The 17112-nt window shown below is 43.6% G+C and overlaps 2 protein-coding genes and 1 pseudogene across 2 annotated transcripts; all 3 read right to left on the reverse strand.

The window, feature by feature from the left end:
• Positions 1-6253: 6253 nt before the first annotated feature.
• On the reverse strand, positions 6254-7528 carry LOC119299800 (alcohol dehydrogenase 3-like). The gene is made up of 5 exons (XM_037576944.1): positions 7511-7528; positions 7258-7411; positions 7081-7142; positions 6735-6803; positions 6254-6460 (listed from the first exon to the last, which is right to left on the reverse strand). Exons 1-5 carry the CDS (start codon positions 7526-7528, stop codon positions 6254-6256), a joined length of 510 nt encoding a protein of 169 aa, XP_037432841.1.
• Positions 7529-8050: 522 nt separating this feature from the next.
• On the reverse strand, positions 8051-9324 carry LOC119299801 (alcohol dehydrogenase 3-like). The gene is made up of 5 exons (XM_037576945.1): positions 9307-9324; positions 9054-9207; positions 8877-8938; positions 8532-8600; positions 8051-8257 (listed from the first exon to the last, which is right to left on the reverse strand). The coding sequence occupies exons 1-5, from the start codon at positions 9322-9324 to the stop codon at positions 8051-8053; spliced, it is 510 nt and encodes a 169-aa protein (XP_037432842.1).
• Positions 9325-9846: 522 nt separating this feature from the next.
• LOC119297667 lies at positions 9847-11943 on the reverse strand (annotated as a pseudogene).
• Positions 11944-17112: the final 5169 nt, after the last annotated feature.

The raw sequence follows: 17112 nt of genomic DNA on the forward strand, positions 1-17112 counted from the left end.
ATTAATCTTTTTTTGTGGGTAAATGAGAGAGCTTTATTCATATATAAGCATTCTTAGGACGATCAACCAAGACACTAGTCACTAGGAATCGAGGTACCCCGCAAAAAAAGAAGTAGGAAGTGAGGTGTTTCATCAAGCTAGCTCTCGGCCACATTCAAAGTGCAGCAAGCACGGTTCGCACAAAGACGCACCGCAATGTTTGCTGACCTGTTTACATGCTGGATAACAAAAAAAAGAGGAAATATTACCGAGCACTCCTATTTGTAACAGGACATGAGCCAGAATTAAGCGAGAATTGTGGCGAGTGTTCCATGTAATCAACTTCCATTATCACATGCGAGAACCCTCGAAGAGAACCAAATGTGTTGAAGATTGCTTTATCACATTTTAAAAATATAATAAGAGTGCAGACGCTCCTCCATTCGGTTCCTAGTACTACCTCTATAGACTATAGTAGTAGTACTAGTACTAGTAAACTTTGCGCTTGGCTGTTCGCCTCTTCGGGAAGTGCAACAATAATAGTACTACTAGTATAGTGTATGCTTCTGGCAATCTGACACCGAATTAACTGTTGCACGTCCACCGCTTGAGCGAAGGACAGCTTGCATTAGTCAAAAGTTTCTCCTTGTCCTGCAAGCCATCGCGCGCAAGCTTCTCCCGTCCTGCAAGCTTCTCCTCGTTCGGCAAGTTGACAGGACACAGCAAAGTAATGCTAGTCCATACTGCCTCCTCTCCAGTTAATATGGCTTAATTACAAACGAGATAAATACACTGTCTGTCACTGTATATTTGTAAAAATACGGTCAGTGGACTTCACAATACACTCTGCGCTCAATATATACATTTTCTGGTGTTTATACGGTCACTAGCTCACCCTAGCTGAGTATGTGTGTGCATGCACGTGTAGGTTGAGCACTTGAGCGTGACCGTGTGTGTTCCGTCGTGTGCTCGGACATGCATGCATTAGGGCGTCGCACGCGTTTTTGTGTCCATGTGTATGTGTGACTATTGCATACACGTAGGGGGAGTACGTGTAGGGGCCACTAAAGGAGCAGTCAAATCACACAGTAAGTTAGTCGGAAGAAGCAACCATCATTTCACTCTTCAATGACACATACGCAATATAAAATGGTTCATATGGAGAGAAAAATAAAACCACTATATATACACTAGCAGGAGCCGAAGCTACAAGCCTGCTTGCTTGGGTTGCTCTCTTCACAAGCATAGAACGACGGTGGCCACACCGCGGGTCACATATCTGGCCTGATCCCGCAGCTGGGGGAAGGTAACAAAGTTTTGCGTAGACGCGGTTGACATCGGCGAGGGAGAAAATCCACAGTCGGTGCGTCCCAATCGGGGGTCACCGCGGTATGGGCCGATGCTGTGTCCCAACCGCCCTTCTAGCTACAGCCCGACGTCCCAGGTAGTCCATCTTCCTTTTGGAGCGGGCTTGCTCCACTGCCGCAGCTCCCCACGTAGATCCATCTCCATGTCGCTTTGTTGGTAAAAAATGAATGAAAATGGAGTGGAAAGTTTCCGTTTTTCCAGAGAAAAAATGGAAACAGAGAGAAACCAACGTTTCATTTCGTTGGATCACGCAATCGAGCAAAAACCAACGTTTAAATCACGTCTGTCACATTCGTGTCTCACCCTCCTCCAGGGCTCGACCCCACACGGTCGCTCGGCATGCCACTCATTGCAAACCGAGTATATGATAACTTTCCCGCCTGCTTGTCGATGGATCACGCCATGGAGTACTAGTACTACTGGAAGAGATTGACGAATTGGGGAGGACAGCTAGCTGTAGCACGGACTCCCGAGATCTTTGTACATGCATGTTGTGGCCGGCTATTGTGACCTTTGAACGCGGAGCAGTCGCGTGCACCAGGAAGCAGCGCGGGCGACGCTCTCTCGGCCGGTGCACCGCTTCAATGCTGGCACCAGTGAGAGGTCGCGTCCGCTCTGGCCGGGCATGAATGCGGCACTGACCGCTTAGGGCGGGAAGCACGCGCGGGTGATGAAGGGGGTTTGGGTTGGCCAGGAGCGGCCGTGGCAGCGGTCCGGACGCCCGCAAACAAGAGATGTTGTACGTTAATATTGCCGCGTATATAATTAACAACGTAAATAATGTGCCAGTTGGACAAATATGATTGGAGATGGAGATGGAAATGGAATTTTACGTAAACACGTATATGCATGTCTATGTCTGTGTGTGTGCGCGACGACTCTCACGACCTGGAAGCGGGGGCGTGTTTTTGATCGAGTTTTCTTTCTTGGTACGTTAAAAAATTGTCCGCCAATTTTTGTTTCTTTTTTCTGGGAACGCGCGTATTCTACTTAAAACCACTACTATGGAGAGATTGTTTTACTCCATTATAGCCTCTTGTTTGATAGAATTTCTCGCATCTCGCTCTCTCACCCTCTCCATATCAAAACAAGATGACAGTGTCCACACTATCTCTCTCCTCACCAGTGGTCACATATCCGGCCAAATCCCGTCCGCTGCGGGGGGTGAGGAGGTGCAGCATTGACGTTGTCGCCGTCGGCGATGGAGGAAGCCGATGCGCACCGTCTTCTCGGAGCCGGCGCTGGCGCGGATGAAGGTCCTCCGTGCCCTTGTTCGCTGCCGTCGTGTGGGCAGATCCCGCCCGCTCGCCTAAGCGCCATCTCGCCCACCTGAGGTATAACTTCTTGTACTCGTCCAGCTCCCCAGGTCGCTGCATGTGGGTTTTCTTCTATGCGACTACTCCCCAGCTCCCCATGTATAGTAGCTAGGGTTCGTTGGCTGGTCCAAAATCACCTACTATTATAAAGGAAATACCACTCGAAAAGTTGTCCTAATTTATGCCTCGGTGGAGGTATACATTTTTTTGACAAAAAGTACATGGTGGTTGTGCGGTCATTGTCCATATGCTCCTATTGCTGCTCCTAATCTAATACTATCACTCGTTAAATGAAGAAATGCTTTTTTCTCGGGTATCCTGGTTTAGTTCCCATCAAGATAATCATGATGCTTCTGTTTGTTGGTGTACTTTTCATAATTCTTATTAACAATTGAGATGTCGTTGTTAATCTTGTAAAACAAAGTAACAACACTATATCCCCTTTTTTATATTTTTGGAAACAACGATGCATATCTCCATACCCGGGCATGTCTTCCTCAATTTTAGTGGAACTGCACAAAATTGGATGGCCATTGTTGTTCCCCCTCACTGTCCTCTACCACGTGGTTCTTCCTTCCACGCGCTTGACTACTGAGAAGAAACAAACCATGGTGAGGATTTGTCGAACTTCATAGGTGCCTCACCCAAACTTGATGCCAAATGGATGATGCATCACCGCGATGACCTATCGATGCTCATGGTTGCGCCTCATGGTTGCGTCGGCTGGTGAAGCTGATCAATTTTCAATGAAAAACAAGCTGTCTTCCATCAGTGCTCTTTGCTAGTTACCCACAAAGATGATATCCTTTGTCAGTTCACCTTGGTTGCAATCCATTGCCGGCTGCGCTTTTCTCTTTCACCCAGTGCCTGTGCGGGAGGGCCACCGACCCCTTCTTCCTCACTGCCGTATGTAGTGTGGGTAGATCCGACCTCCTGCCGCACGCCTTGCAACATCTCGACGACCCTAAGGTATAAGTTTCTTTGAAACTGTCATTGTTCTAGCTGCATGCTGATCTTTTTCGATTCTGTAGTCGAATCTAGGTCTTTGTTCAAAGAGGAAAGAAGGGTGCGGTGGGGTGCAGCATGAATCTAGGACGTGGTTCAATGAGGAAAGGAGGGAGGGAAAGTAGTATAGACTAGCTATCCAGCCACTTTGTTGGTCAAAAAGGGAAAAAGGGGGTAACCCAGTACACACATCTGTAAGGAACCAAACTCTTTGTTGAAAAGGGAAAGAAACTGGGGTGTCAGGTAGTTTGTGCAGGACTAGATTTGCTACCCTCACATCGGAAAAGGTTTCAAAGAGAACAAATATGGGACCAACGCAGATATGATGCTTGGCTACATACTCTGCATCACCCATTTATACGTGTGGACGCACATGGTGCTGGCATGTCCCATCCACATGATCATGCGGTGTGTTTTGAGATGTTGTGCTACTTGTATTGGTACTATTTTAAATAAATGTTGTATTGAAGCTATTGTATTTTAAGCAATGTCACTCTCAAAATTAACTACTGAACTATTTTAAGAGAATTTCTCTGTTAATATGAATCAATGCAACCGTTTTAGAAATGCTATTGTCCTATACTTTGTTTTCCATCAAGATAAGGTAGATGCTTCTTTTTGTGGCCTCATGTTTCATCCTACTTTATTGGCAATACTTGTTTCCTTTTTTGCCTCTGTTAAATCAGCGATATCTATTCAACTTGTTGCTATAGCAAACTTAAATGTCTCACCGGTGACTTTACTTGATTTTAGAGTAACTGCACAAAACGAGATTGGATTTCCTATTCGTGTTGGCAGATTCGTACGTGATCTTGTGTGCGTCATGACAGGTTGGTACTTGCCTTCATCCACATGATCGTGCAGTGTGTTTTGAGATGTTGTGCTACTTGTATTGGTACTGTTTTGAATAAATGTTGAATTTAAGCTATTGTATTGTAGTCTTTTCCCATTAAGTAGTGAACAAAAATGGGACCAACCCAGACATTATGCTTGTTGCTTTGTTACAAGAAACTCTGCATCACCCCCTTTATAAGTAGATGAAAGCACATGTTGTTGTTGCGCCCACTCTCTCCTGGAACTGTTTATGCTTTTTGTTAATCTAATGCTGCTGGTAAAAAGAAATGCCACTCTCAGAATTAACTACTGAATCTTATTTCAAAACTGCAACACTCGTTGGTGATTGGCGGGATACCATTTTTTGTGGCAGCATGCTTCATCCTCCTTTATTGGCCAGTAATTTATTCCTTTTTTAACCGTGTTAAAACAGGGATATCTATTCAACTTGTTGCTATTGCGACATTTTGCTTCGCTTAATTTTGGTGGAACTGCACAAAATGAGACCAGATTTCCATATATGTGTTGAGATCTCTTTTAGATGCACCTCAGGCGTTGTTTAAAATCTTGGTCTTGAAAGATCAGTACCTACTTTCCTCAGAATTAACTACTGAATCTTAGTTCAAAACTGCAACACTTGTTAGGGATCGGCGGGAGTACCATTTCTGTTAGGGATCGGCTGGAGTACATGTTTAAGAAATGCATTGTTCAGAAAATGTCTCTGTTATTATATATCAGTTACAGTGTTTTACAAATGGTACTATCCTGCTTTGTAGTTCTTTCTACATGTTTAACCAAGGTATTGTTAAGATAATGTCTCTGTTAAAATGAATCAGTCGCATTGTTTTAGGAATGGTACTTTTTTGCTTTGTCGTTCTTTATACACTAGATCATCGTTGGCGCGCGTTGCCGCGCCCGTCTTTTAAATACGGAATGTTATGTATTGATGCAATGTTGTGTAGGTATTTTATTTAAAAGAAACTATATGTAACTATGTACAATTTTATTTTATCTAAAAGTTATAGTAGTTGTAGTATACATATTATTGTGATTTTTTGCACATTTGTAGCATAAGATGTTCATTATAATAGACCAAATGCCATTTGCAGGAGGCTAGGATTTTTCTCTCAAGATCATGCATGTCAAGATCCTCTTGGACTTTAGGCCTACAGTGGACACTCCACTTGGCTCGCTAGATGATGTTTTTTTTATGATCACCACTTTGCCCATAGAATTTGGACTTGAAATATCAATTATTTTTACAACTGGTGAGTAAAAGAATGGCTAACTACAAACATAAAGATGACAGAATATCAGAACTGATTTGCAATGTGCAATGGAGACACTGAGATTCAGTTTAAAAAAAGGAAAACATCGACATTAATAGAGAAGCTGATGTGCAAAAGAAAAACAGAGAAACTGTAGACCATTACTGTGCAAAACATTCAGGTACAAAGTAACTAAAGACTGCTGGCTGCTGGCAAGTGTTGTAGACACACTTAAAATTAAGACCAAACTATACGACAACAGAAAACAGTGTTTGTTCTTTGTGACAAAAGAGAGCTCAACACATGGTGTCTCACAACTATTATATTATTACCCGAGGGAAGATCTTATAAGCATTTTTCTTATGTTTCTCAAGCACCAAATCTAAAAGTAGCAAGGGACATGACTGAGAAGCTCAATCTAATCATCCAACCTCGTGAAGCAGCAGTACCTCCTCTTTAGAATGATGAACACAATTTGATATGTTAGAAAGGTCCGTCGTGCGTGATGAACTTCTCCAGCTCCAGCTCCTTCCTCGCGTAAATCTTGACAACATCTAGGAGGTTGGTGTGCGGCTTGTAGTTCCCAAAGAAGGCACCTTTCAAGGTCTTGCCACTTAGGAAGTTCATCAGGTGGGTATTGAATGCCACCTCCTTGTGTGGGACACCCACCAGCCTAACCATGCCCCACCGCTGCATTTAGACTTTATGACTGAGCTCAAAGCAGAAAACACATCAATGCTCAGAATGCTCAAACTACAAGTGTATCGAGAACATACATCATGAAAGCATTCAAAGGCAAATATTATGGCATCGACGTGGCAAGTGCAATCCACGACTCTGTTGACTCCAATGTTTGCCATCTCAACAAGCACCAGGGGCATAACTCAATTGCAAGCATTTGATACAATATGGCATCCCGTGAACAAATTAAGAGATAAATGTATGCTCAGGCAGAGAACATAACATACCTCATGCAGTGCTTGGTGTGATCCTTTGGGTTTACAAAGTCGGTGCAGCAAAATTTCTTAGCTGGCTTTTTCACAAAAGTTCAGTATGTGTCCGTAAACAATTATGAAAATGTATTTTTTTTTTCTGAAGATAGCAATAGACTGTAACTTGTTCTTATTTTGTAGGGTTCAAGTCCTCATTGATAATACTTGATCCCCTATCCATCCTGGCCCCTTCCATAGCCTGATCATGTGAAAAGAACATACAACAATGACTGACGTCTATAGGGAATAATTCTCATGAACCTCCAATAGTATATTGTGCTAGATAAAATATCATGTTTCACTTAAAGCAAGGCTTACAAATCCAAGGCTAAAAATCGCCACCCTCAAACCCTTTGCCGTTTTTGCGAGGCCTTCTAAATCTAAGTTTGGTGTTTCATTGGGAAATAACGGCATCGGAACAATCATTGAAGTTAGAGGTCCGGACAAAGATGAACCTCAGTTTCCAGCTGATGGTGAAGTGTGATGGCTCAGCACCTATCAGCATGCCCCGGTCAACATTGATCCTGTAGAGGTCACAAAAATTATAGTGAGCACATTCCTTGCACTGGCCAATGAACACTGGCAGGACATGGTCATCTGGCACGAACTCGGTCACGCCCTCTTCATTGCTCTCAACAATGTTGCGAGGCTAGGATTTTTCTCTCAAGATCATGCATGTCAAGATCCTCTTGGACTTTAGGCCTACAGTGGACACTCCACTTGGCTCGCTAGATAATGTTTTTTTTACGATCACCACTTTGCCCATAGAATTTGGACTTGAAATATCAATTATTTTTACAACTGGTGAGTAAAAGAATGGCTAACTACAAACATAAAGATGACAGAATATCAGAACTGATTTGCAATGTGCAATGGAGACACTGAGATTCAGTTTAAAAAAAGGAAAACATCGACATTAATAGAGAAGCTGATGTGCAAAAGAAAAACAGAGAAACTGTAGACCATTACTGTGCAAAACATTCAGGTACAAAGTAACTAAAGACTGCTGGCTGCTGGCAAGTGTTGTAGACATACTTAAAATTAAGACCAAACTATACGACAACACAAAACAGTGTTTGTTCTTTGTGACAAAAGAGAGCTCAACACATGGTGTCTCACAACTATTATATTATTACCCGAGGGAAGATCTTATAAGCATTTTTCTTATGTTTCTCAAGCACCAAATCTAAAAGTAGCAAGGGACATGACTGAAGAAGCTCAATCTAATCATCCAACCTCGTGAAGCAGCAGTACCTCCTCTTTAGAATGATGAACACAATTTGATATGTTAGAAAGGTCCGTCGTGCGTGATGAACTTCTCCAGCTCCAGCTCCTTCCTCGTGTAAATCTTGACAACATCTAGGAGGTTGGTGTGTGGCTTGTAGTTCCCAAAGAAGGCACCTTTCAAGGTCTTGCCACTTAGGAAGTTCATCAGGTGGGTATTGAATGCCACCTCCTTGTGTGGGACACCCACCAGCCTAACCATGCCCCACCCCTGCATTTAGACTTTATGACTGAGCTCAAAGCAGAAAACACATCAATGCTCAGAATGCTCAAACTACAAGTGTATCGAGAACATACATCATGAAAGCATTCAAAGGCAAATATCATGGCATCGACGTGGCAAGTGCAATCCACGACTCTGTTGACTCCAATGTTTGCCATCTCAACAAGCACCAGGGGCATAACTCAATTGCAAGCATTTGATACAATATGGCATCCCGTGAACAAATTAAGAGATAAATGTATGCTCAGGCAGAGAACATAACATACCTCATGCACTGCTTGGTGTGATCCTTTGGGTTTACAAAGTCGGTGCAGCAAAATTTCTTAGCTGGCTTTTTCACAAAAGTTCAGTATGTGTCCGTAAACAATTATGAAAATGTATTTTTTTTTCTGAAGATAGCAATAGACTGTAACTTGTTCTTATTTTGTAGGGTTCAAGTCCTCATTGATAATACTTGATCCCCTATCCATCCTGGCCCCTTCCATAGCCTGATCATGTGAAAAGAACATACAACAATGACTGACGTCTATAGGGAATAATTCTCATGAACCTCCAATAGTATATTGTGCTAGATAAAATATCATGTTTCACTTAAAGCAAGGCTTACAAATCCAAGGCTAAAAATCGCCACCCTCAAACCCTTTGCCGTTTTTGCGAGGCCTTCTAAATCTAAGTATGGTGTTTCATTGGGAAATAACGGCATCGGAACAATCATTGAAGTTAGAGGTCCGGACAAAGATGAACCTCAGTTTCCAGCTGATGGTGAAGTGTGATGGCTCAGCACCTATCAGCATGCCCCGGTCAACATTGATCCTGTAGAGGTCACAAAAATTATAGTGAGCACATTCCTTGCACTGGCCAATGAACACTGGCAGGACATGGTCATCTGGCACGAACTCGGTCACGCCCTCTTCATTGCTCTCAACAATGTTGCGAGGCTAGGATTTTTCTCTCAAGATCATGCATGTCAAGATCCTCTTGGACTTTAGGCCTACAGTGGACACTCCACTTGGCTCGCTAGATGATGTTTTTTTTACGATCACCACTTTGCCCATAGAATTTGGACTTGAAATATCAATTATTTTTACAACTGGTGAGTAAAAGAATGGCTAACTACAAACATAAAGATGACAGAATATCAGAACTGATTTGCAATGTGCAATGGAGACACTGAGATTCAGTTTAAAAAAAGGAAAACATCGACATTAATAGAGAAGCTGATGTGCAAAAGAAAAACAGAGAAACTGTAGACCATTACTGTGCAAAACATTCAGGTACAAAGTAACTAAAGACTGCTGGCTGCTGGCAAGTGTTGTAGACACACTTAAAATTAAGACCAAACTATACGACAACACAAAACAGTGTTTGTTCTTTGTGACAAAAGAGAGCTCAACACATGGTGTCTCACAACTATTATATTATTACCCGAGGGAAGATCTTATAAGCATTTTTCTTATGTTTCTCAAGCACCAAATCTAAAAGTAGCAAGGGACATGACTGAAGAAGCTCAATCTAATCATCCAACCTCGTGAAGCAGCAGTACCTCCTCTTTAGAATGATGAACACAATTTGATATGTTAGAAAGGTCCGTCGTGCGTGATGAACTTCTCCAGCTCCAGCTCCTTCCTCGTGTAAATCTTGACAACATCTAGGAGGTTGGTGTGTGGCTTGTAGTTCCCAAAGAAGGCACCTTTCAAGGTCTTGCCACTTAGGAAGTTCATCAGGTGGGTATTGAATGCCACCTCCTTGTGTGGGACACCCACCAGCCTAACCATGCCCCACCCCTGCATTTAGACTTTATGACTGAGCTCAAAGCAGAAAACACATCAATGCTCAGAATGCTCAAACTACAAGTGTATCGAGAACATACATCATGAAAGCATTCAAAGGCAAATATCATGGCATCGACGTGGCAAGTGCAATCCACGACTCTGTTGACTCCAATGTTTGCCATCTCAACAAGCACCAGGGGCATAACTCAATTGCAAGCATTTGATACAATATGGCATCCCGTGAACAAATTAAGAGATAAATGTATGCTCAGGCAGAGAACATAACATACCTCATGCACTGCTTGGTGTGATCCTTTGGGTTTACAAAGTCGGTGCAGCAAAATTTCTTAGCTGGCTTTTTCACAAAAGTTCAGTATGTGTCCGTAAACAATTATGAAAATGTATTTTTTTTCTGAAGATAGCAATAGACTGTAACTTGTTCTTATTTTGTAGGGTTCAAGTCCTCATTGATAATACTTGATCCCCTATCCATCCTGGCCCCTTCCATAGCCTGATCATGTGAAAAGAACATACAACAATGACTGACGTCTATAGGGAATAATTCTCATGAACCTCAATAGTATATTGTGCTAGATAAAATATCATGTTTCACTTAAAGCAAGGCTTACAAATCCAAGGCTAAAAATCGTCACCCTCAAACCCTTTGCCGTTTTTGCGAGGCCTTCTAAATCTAAGTATGGTGTTTCATTGGGAAATAACGGCATCGGAACAATCATTGAAGTTAGAGGTCCGGACGAAGATGAACCTCAGTTTCCAGCTGATGGTGAAGTGTGATGGCTCAGCACCTATCAGCATGCCCCGGTCAACATTGATCCTGTAGAGGTCACAAAAATTATAGTGAGCACATTCCTTGCACTGGCCAATGAACACTGGCAGGACATGGTCATCTGGCACGAACTCGGTCACGCCCTCTTCATTGCTCTCAACAATGTTGCGAGGGAGAAATAACTTGGGAAAGGACTTAGATCAAAAAATATTTAAATGCAACGACTAACAGAACATTAATTGAAATGACACTGCTCTAAATAATCCATAAAATATACAGTTATGTGCATGTGTTTTCTTGGAGAATTACTAATGAGCTAAAGAAGAAAAACACGAGGTCAGGAACACAGAGAGTAGATCCCTGCCGAAGAATATGAAATAATTTTATTTTACAAAGCACACTTCTAGGAAGCTTGTGTGATGATTTTGTCGTATGATGTTTCTATCCCATGGCAACAAATATGATGCTTGCTATTTATTATTAGCTACCAGGAATTTGGATTCGGTTGCAGATTATACCCATTTGTCAAACACCTGATTGCAATAATCGACAAATATGTATATCTGTCTAAAAATCTAGCCATGCAAAAACTAAAGTAGTTTACACAATCAAAGCATCACCAAACGAGCACATGATAAAAATTGCATGACAGAAAAATCACAAGGAAGGGTAAAGATGTTGATAGGGGGAAACATTAGCTGAAAACCATACCATTTGATGGTTTGCTCCAGAGTAAGATGGGTGATGGACCAGGAGAGCACCAGGCGAGACAACATGCATATAGACGCATGTAATGAAGCACCAACAAGTTGGGAAAATTGAAACACATATCTCCATTAGTGTTGCCAACAACTGGCATATCATCTGCCATGAATGCCTCGAGGAACTCACTGTTGATTGCTTTCTTCAAAACCCAATGACTTTCTCTCATTGATCTACTTCACCTAACAGCAAACGCCGCTTCGCCTAGACCTGCATCGGCGTGCGGCCCAGAAGGCCCGAAGCAGCTTTACCACATAGGCTCTCTCCTCGACCGGATGACGGATGCCCGTGTGAACACATCGCCCACATCGGCTCAACCAGCTTGCCTATCCACGCACAACCTGTGACTGCATCGACAGTATTTTCTTTTGCCCGTGGCTCACCAGTTCGCAGCTCGGCTAGTATCTTCCACAGGTGCTTGGAGCAAAGGTCCTAGTCCGCTTCATAAATTAAAACTTGGAGAAGGTATTTCATGTACGCAGCACCGAAAAATGATCATGATGACATTATTCCTAACTTTTTCTAGTAGGTTCATTCCACACTATTAACAAAACAAAAAGATTCCATTAAAAAATTTGAGCAAAGTGAACAGTGCAGAACACGCCTAAGAGTATACTGGCATGATGTTACTACAAGTCTACAACCGAATAGATCATACCATTATATTTTGTAACACCCTATTACCTATTAATAGACGCCACTTCAAAAATTATGAGAATGATCTACCATACCTGAACATTAGCTTCCTCCCTAATATCTCATTTTCCCCATCACATAATGTTTTTACCTGCAATTGGCTCAATCAGTACAGAAGAGAACTCATGGATTCCATGAAATATTTGTAGGGGTTAAGTGAAATACCCGGAGAAGCAAATCTGCATGAGTAGATTGTCACCTTCCAGGAGGGGATTTGACATCAACTTCCATTGGAGGAGAGGACATCACCAGTGGTCATGACTTGGAGATGAGCACCCATCCACCCTTGATGGTGCCTGCTGAGGTCATAAGGGCAGGAACGCATGCATGGCGGGGAGGAATACATTGGCGGCTGGGAAGTCCCGCCTTGCTCCAGCACGACTCGTCTTCCCATCCTCCCGTGCTCATCCTCTCATCTTTGTCACACCTTCGACCTTCATGGAACAACGGGACAGGGAGGCGCCATGGGGAGGTAGCACAAGGAGCCGGAGGTAAAAAAAAGGAGGGACAAAGGAGGAGAGGGTTGCGCAATCGCCTAGCTAGGTGCAGAGCGAGCAAGAGGAGGGACGGGCGCCGCTGCCTGAGATCCCTTCAGCGGCGGCGGCGGTGGTGACGATGTCGGGGAAGGGGATGAGGCGCTGCGAGAATGGGCTGGAAGCCGGCAATGCGTAAGGGGTGGAGGCCCAGTTAACCACAGACTTCAGATTTTTCTCTCGGAGTAGCTGCCCTCAAGGACGAGTGGCCCAGTTCATAAGTTGAGTTGATCGAACGGCCAGAGATGTCCGAACAGCGAGATCCAAAGGTCAAAATTGTTGATAGCATGAGAGAGCTGGAAAAGTGCTCAGTTATAATGTATCTAAATGTTGAAACAAGGCATTGTTAAGATAATGTCTCAGTTAATATGAATGAATCACACTGATTGAGAATTGCTACTCTCCTGCTTTGTTTCCCATTAAGATAAGGTAGATTAGTAGATGTTTTTCTTCTGGGAGTACAAGTCATCAACCGTTATTTCTCAGTAATTGTTTTCCTTATACCTTTTGTTGCTTACAGGGATATCCAATTTAAAGCTCGGTTTTATTCCGACTTTGATTTTAGTTGAACTGTACAAAAGGAGCCAATGTGTCTAAGGCAAAATGCTGCATTAGTGGGTCCAGTTGGTCTTACCACTTTGCAGGAAGAAGCAGTCACTGTTTGCGCTACATTACACAAGGAATGATCGAGAAGATTTACAGAGTATTAGTAGACGCTGGTGACATGACTAGTCTGCAGAGATGGCTGCTTTACTTGTGGTTCGGAGGAACACTGGGCAAACAAGTGCCCAAGCAAGTACCAAGAAGCCAGGACAAGACTCCAAGTCTTTCAATGTCACTCTAAGCAACAATGATGGGGCATGTGGGTATGGTAATCTGTTTATCGTACTTTCAGTTTGTTAGTCCACCGATTGGTGGGTTGACACTGGGCCAATATTCATGTGTGTGCTGATGTGTCTTTGTTTTCTGGCAGCATATAAATACGAAATCCATAGGGATGCTCAGCTTGATTTTAGTGGAACTGCACAAAATGTTCAGATGGTTCGTGTCCTCCATAATAATACTTCATCATGAACAATACATCGAATGGTTCTCTAATCATTCGTCGTCACCTTGAGCCAACGGACTATCAGATGACAAACTGATGACAAACCCTGCCCGTTCCACAATCATAGGCATTACATATTTTGAATGGGAAAAGCTAGTCAAAGTTGACATTAGTTTAATATATTGGAATTGGAAAACCTTGTCAATTTTTGCTGATTGATGTTAGCCAGAAGACATGCATTTGATATTTTTGAGTGGGACGCCCTTTGCTGTGAGCAACGTCGATCGTTTTTTCCTATCCCTGTCTTCAGTTCAGAAGTAAATATTACTCTGCTGAGAGGCATAGTCACATGAATGTTGACTTATGTAATATATTTTAAGAGTTTGTTCTGAATATTGTCTATGTAATGCTAGGCCTTGTGTTTGATTGCAAAGTTGAGCTTGGAATGTTGTGGCATGCGGCATCATGAGCTGTTCACCGTGCCTCCTAAGAATAATGCTTCGTATTGTTTCACATGTCGATCTAATGCCAGTGATTTGCTTGTTAGGAAGATCATCCTCTTCTGTTGTTTCCGTGCTTAATAAGTTCATCATCTTATGTTTCATTCATAGCCTATACGACAAGTCAGGTAGGTTAGACGTGAAACCATATGATCTTCCGGCCAACTCATCATCTTAGGCCGTGATTGGATCATCATTTTCCAACCAAAACCGCTTGTAAAACTGACGCTTGTAAATAAAAGCAGATGATCTCGGGCGAAGCGCTTGGTTGGTCGATTTCGACTAGTAAAATATACACCGGTCTCTTAAATTACACGCGTAACCCGCCGGTTTTACTTACGGACCTCGGGCCCTCGGTTTCATTACGCCATATTTTACGCGTTGTTTCCGATGACGAGTAAATTACACTTGTATCTTAATACAATTGTGAAATAAACCAGAGCTCCCAAGCGCGGCCTTACTGTTTCATGCCGTGTCAGTCTCTCGAAGGTGCTCATAGGTGTCTGATGATCCTGGCTTCCCGAATGAGCAGTGGGCGGTGTATCAGACCATCCGTAGGGCCCGCGAGGCCCTCTCCGTCATCCTTTGAGTTGTTTCGCTCGCTGTGGCGCCGAGCATTGTTAACATGGTCAATGAAAATGAGGATTCAGGAGATGACTTTATTTTCACTGGTTGATAGTAGGGATCCACTAGGGCCATAGCCGTACGTACGCAAGTTCCTCCTTATTATGTACAACTATATTTTTTTGCTTCCTCCTGGTTTCCTGACATCACGGTCCCACACCATTGACAACCTATGTAGTCAATAAACGAGAGAATTGCACAAGGTGCGGCCGACAGCTGGGAACAAGCAGCTCGAGCAGTATTTGTGTATTTGAGGCGTGAGCACTGCAGAGTTTTTCTTGGCGATGTTTTGGTTGTTGTTCAGAGGAGAGCAGTGTATTAACTGGGCGTGTTGTGGCCCATCTAGCCTAGGACTAATATCCAGACCAAATATTAATTTTTTTTCAAGACGAAAATGGCTAGCCGAGCTACACGTTTTTTTGAGGAATACCCAGGCAAGGTCAACTTGTTATTCTCCGCCCCGCTGGTATGCAAATCTTTCCTAGGAGGGATGCATTAGGCTTAACAGGAAAATGAGCTTTAAAAATAATAAATGGGATGTAATCATAAAAACTGGGCAGTAACTATAAAAAAATGCACCAAGCACGGAATTAGTTTATAAAATATTATTTATGGATTTTGAAAATCTTAATTTTTAATTGTTGCGCACGCAAAGTTTCATTAGATTTTTATGTAATACAAATTTATATTTAATCTGACTAGGAATTTTGGGATAAAAATACTTTGGACCCCATTAAAATGTGGGAAATTTTATTGAGTTTTGTCTTGAACGGTTGGTTGAAATTACTAATCGTTGTCCTAGCTAGAAAATGGGTTGTACTTTTAACAAACTGTAAATGGGCTATAGTAAATTCCATTAGAATTCAAAAATGGGATGTACATTCTTAGAAATCGCAAATGGGCTATAAGTTCTCTCCCACACACTTGTGGGCCTACTAAGTTGATGCGTCCCCTAAAAAAAGAAGTTGCGTGTATGCAAGGCTTTGTGAACTTATTATAGTCAACACACGGTTCTAGCAGCAGTGGCCGTTGGATGTCCATCCAACGGATGTCGTGCTTCTTCTTGAATCTCGGATATTCTAGCTTCACCCGCCCAAAAAATGATTCCTCCCCCTGACATCTAGGGCGCATCGTTACGGAAGCTGACCTGTGGGCCTACTAAGTTGACGCGTACCAAGGGCTTTGTCAACTTAGTCAATATGAACGATTCTAGCTGCAGTGACCGTACGATGTCCATCCAACGGCCGTAGTGCTTCTTAAACCTCTGGTCTTCTTGCTCCAGCCGCCCAAAGTAGCGCCGGTCGTGCTGCGTGCTCCTGCCTCCCATGGCCGGCTGTGATGCCGTAGAGGCCTCACCGCCCCTACTACTCCCACTGCTGGCTAGGCCATCCCTCTACTCACCCACACCCCATGTTATTCCGCGGCGATGGAAGCCTCACACCGCAGCCGAACCAGTGAACCCTCGTACTCCTCTCCGCGCGGGCTTCCACTGTCGCGTCTTCCCCGGCTCCATGTTGTCCCCTTCCCAGGCCTTGCCGTCGTCCACCGCCCTGGTGGTCTCGGCGCGGCATGGTTAACATGGTCAAGGAACGGCTTCCATTGGATGTGGACTGTACATGGAGAGGCTGATAGTTGGGTCCACGACGGCAGTAAGGAAGTTCCTCCTTATTACGGGGAAAATAATGATTCCTCCACCTGATAGCAGGGACCCACCTGACGGGCCACCATATTTCGCGAAAAAACATTTGCCCCCTAACTGCTAGGACCCACCGGACGAGCCACCGTATTGCACGAAAAAAACATTCCCCCCGCTGTCAGCTCGGACCCACCGGAAGTGCCTCATTATTACGCACAAAAAATGAATACTCCCCCTGCTGGTTGGGACCCACCTTGGTGGGAGGCTGACTTGTGGGCCTACTAAGTTGACGGGGACGGAGTGCTTTGTCAACTTAGTCAATATGAACGATCTAGCTCCAGTGACCGTACGATGTCCATCCAACGGCCGTAGTGCCTCTTCAACCTCTGGTCTTGCTGCTCCATCCGCCCAAAGTAGCGCCGGTCGTGCCGCATGCTCCTGCCTCCTGTGGCTGGCTGTGCTGCCGCGGAGGCCTCACCGCCCCC

The sequence above is a fragment of the Triticum dicoccoides genome, chromosome 5A, assembly GCF_002162155.2.
Source record: "Triticum dicoccoides isolate Atlit2015 ecotype Zavitan chromosome 5A, WEW_v2.0, whole genome shotgun sequence".
Taxonomy (NCBI): domain Eukaryota; kingdom Viridiplantae; phylum Streptophyta; class Magnoliopsida; order Poales; family Poaceae; genus Triticum; species Triticum dicoccoides.

Bases quoted from the DNA above. Each gene is read 5' to 3' on its own strand.
- LOC119299800 (XM_037576944.1), bottom strand. The intron at 7,143-7,257 runs GTGCTGAGCCAT...CACCAAACTTAG, and splicing joins TGACCGGGGCATGCTGATAG to ATTTAGAAGGCCTCGCAAAA. The intron at 6,461-6,734 runs GTTATGTTCTCT...GTCTAAATGCAG, and splicing joins CCAAGCACTGCATGAGGTAT to CGGTGGGGCATGGTTAGGCT.
- LOC119299801 (XM_037576945.1), bottom strand. The intron at 8,601-8,876 runs GTAAGCCTTGCT...TTTGTGAAAAAG, and splicing joins CGATTTTTAGCCTTGGATTT to CCAGCTAAGAAATTTTGCTG. The intron at 8,258-8,531 runs GTTATGTTCTCT...GTCTAAATGCAG, and splicing joins CCAAGCAGTGCATGAGGTAT to GGGTGGGGCATGGTTAGGCT.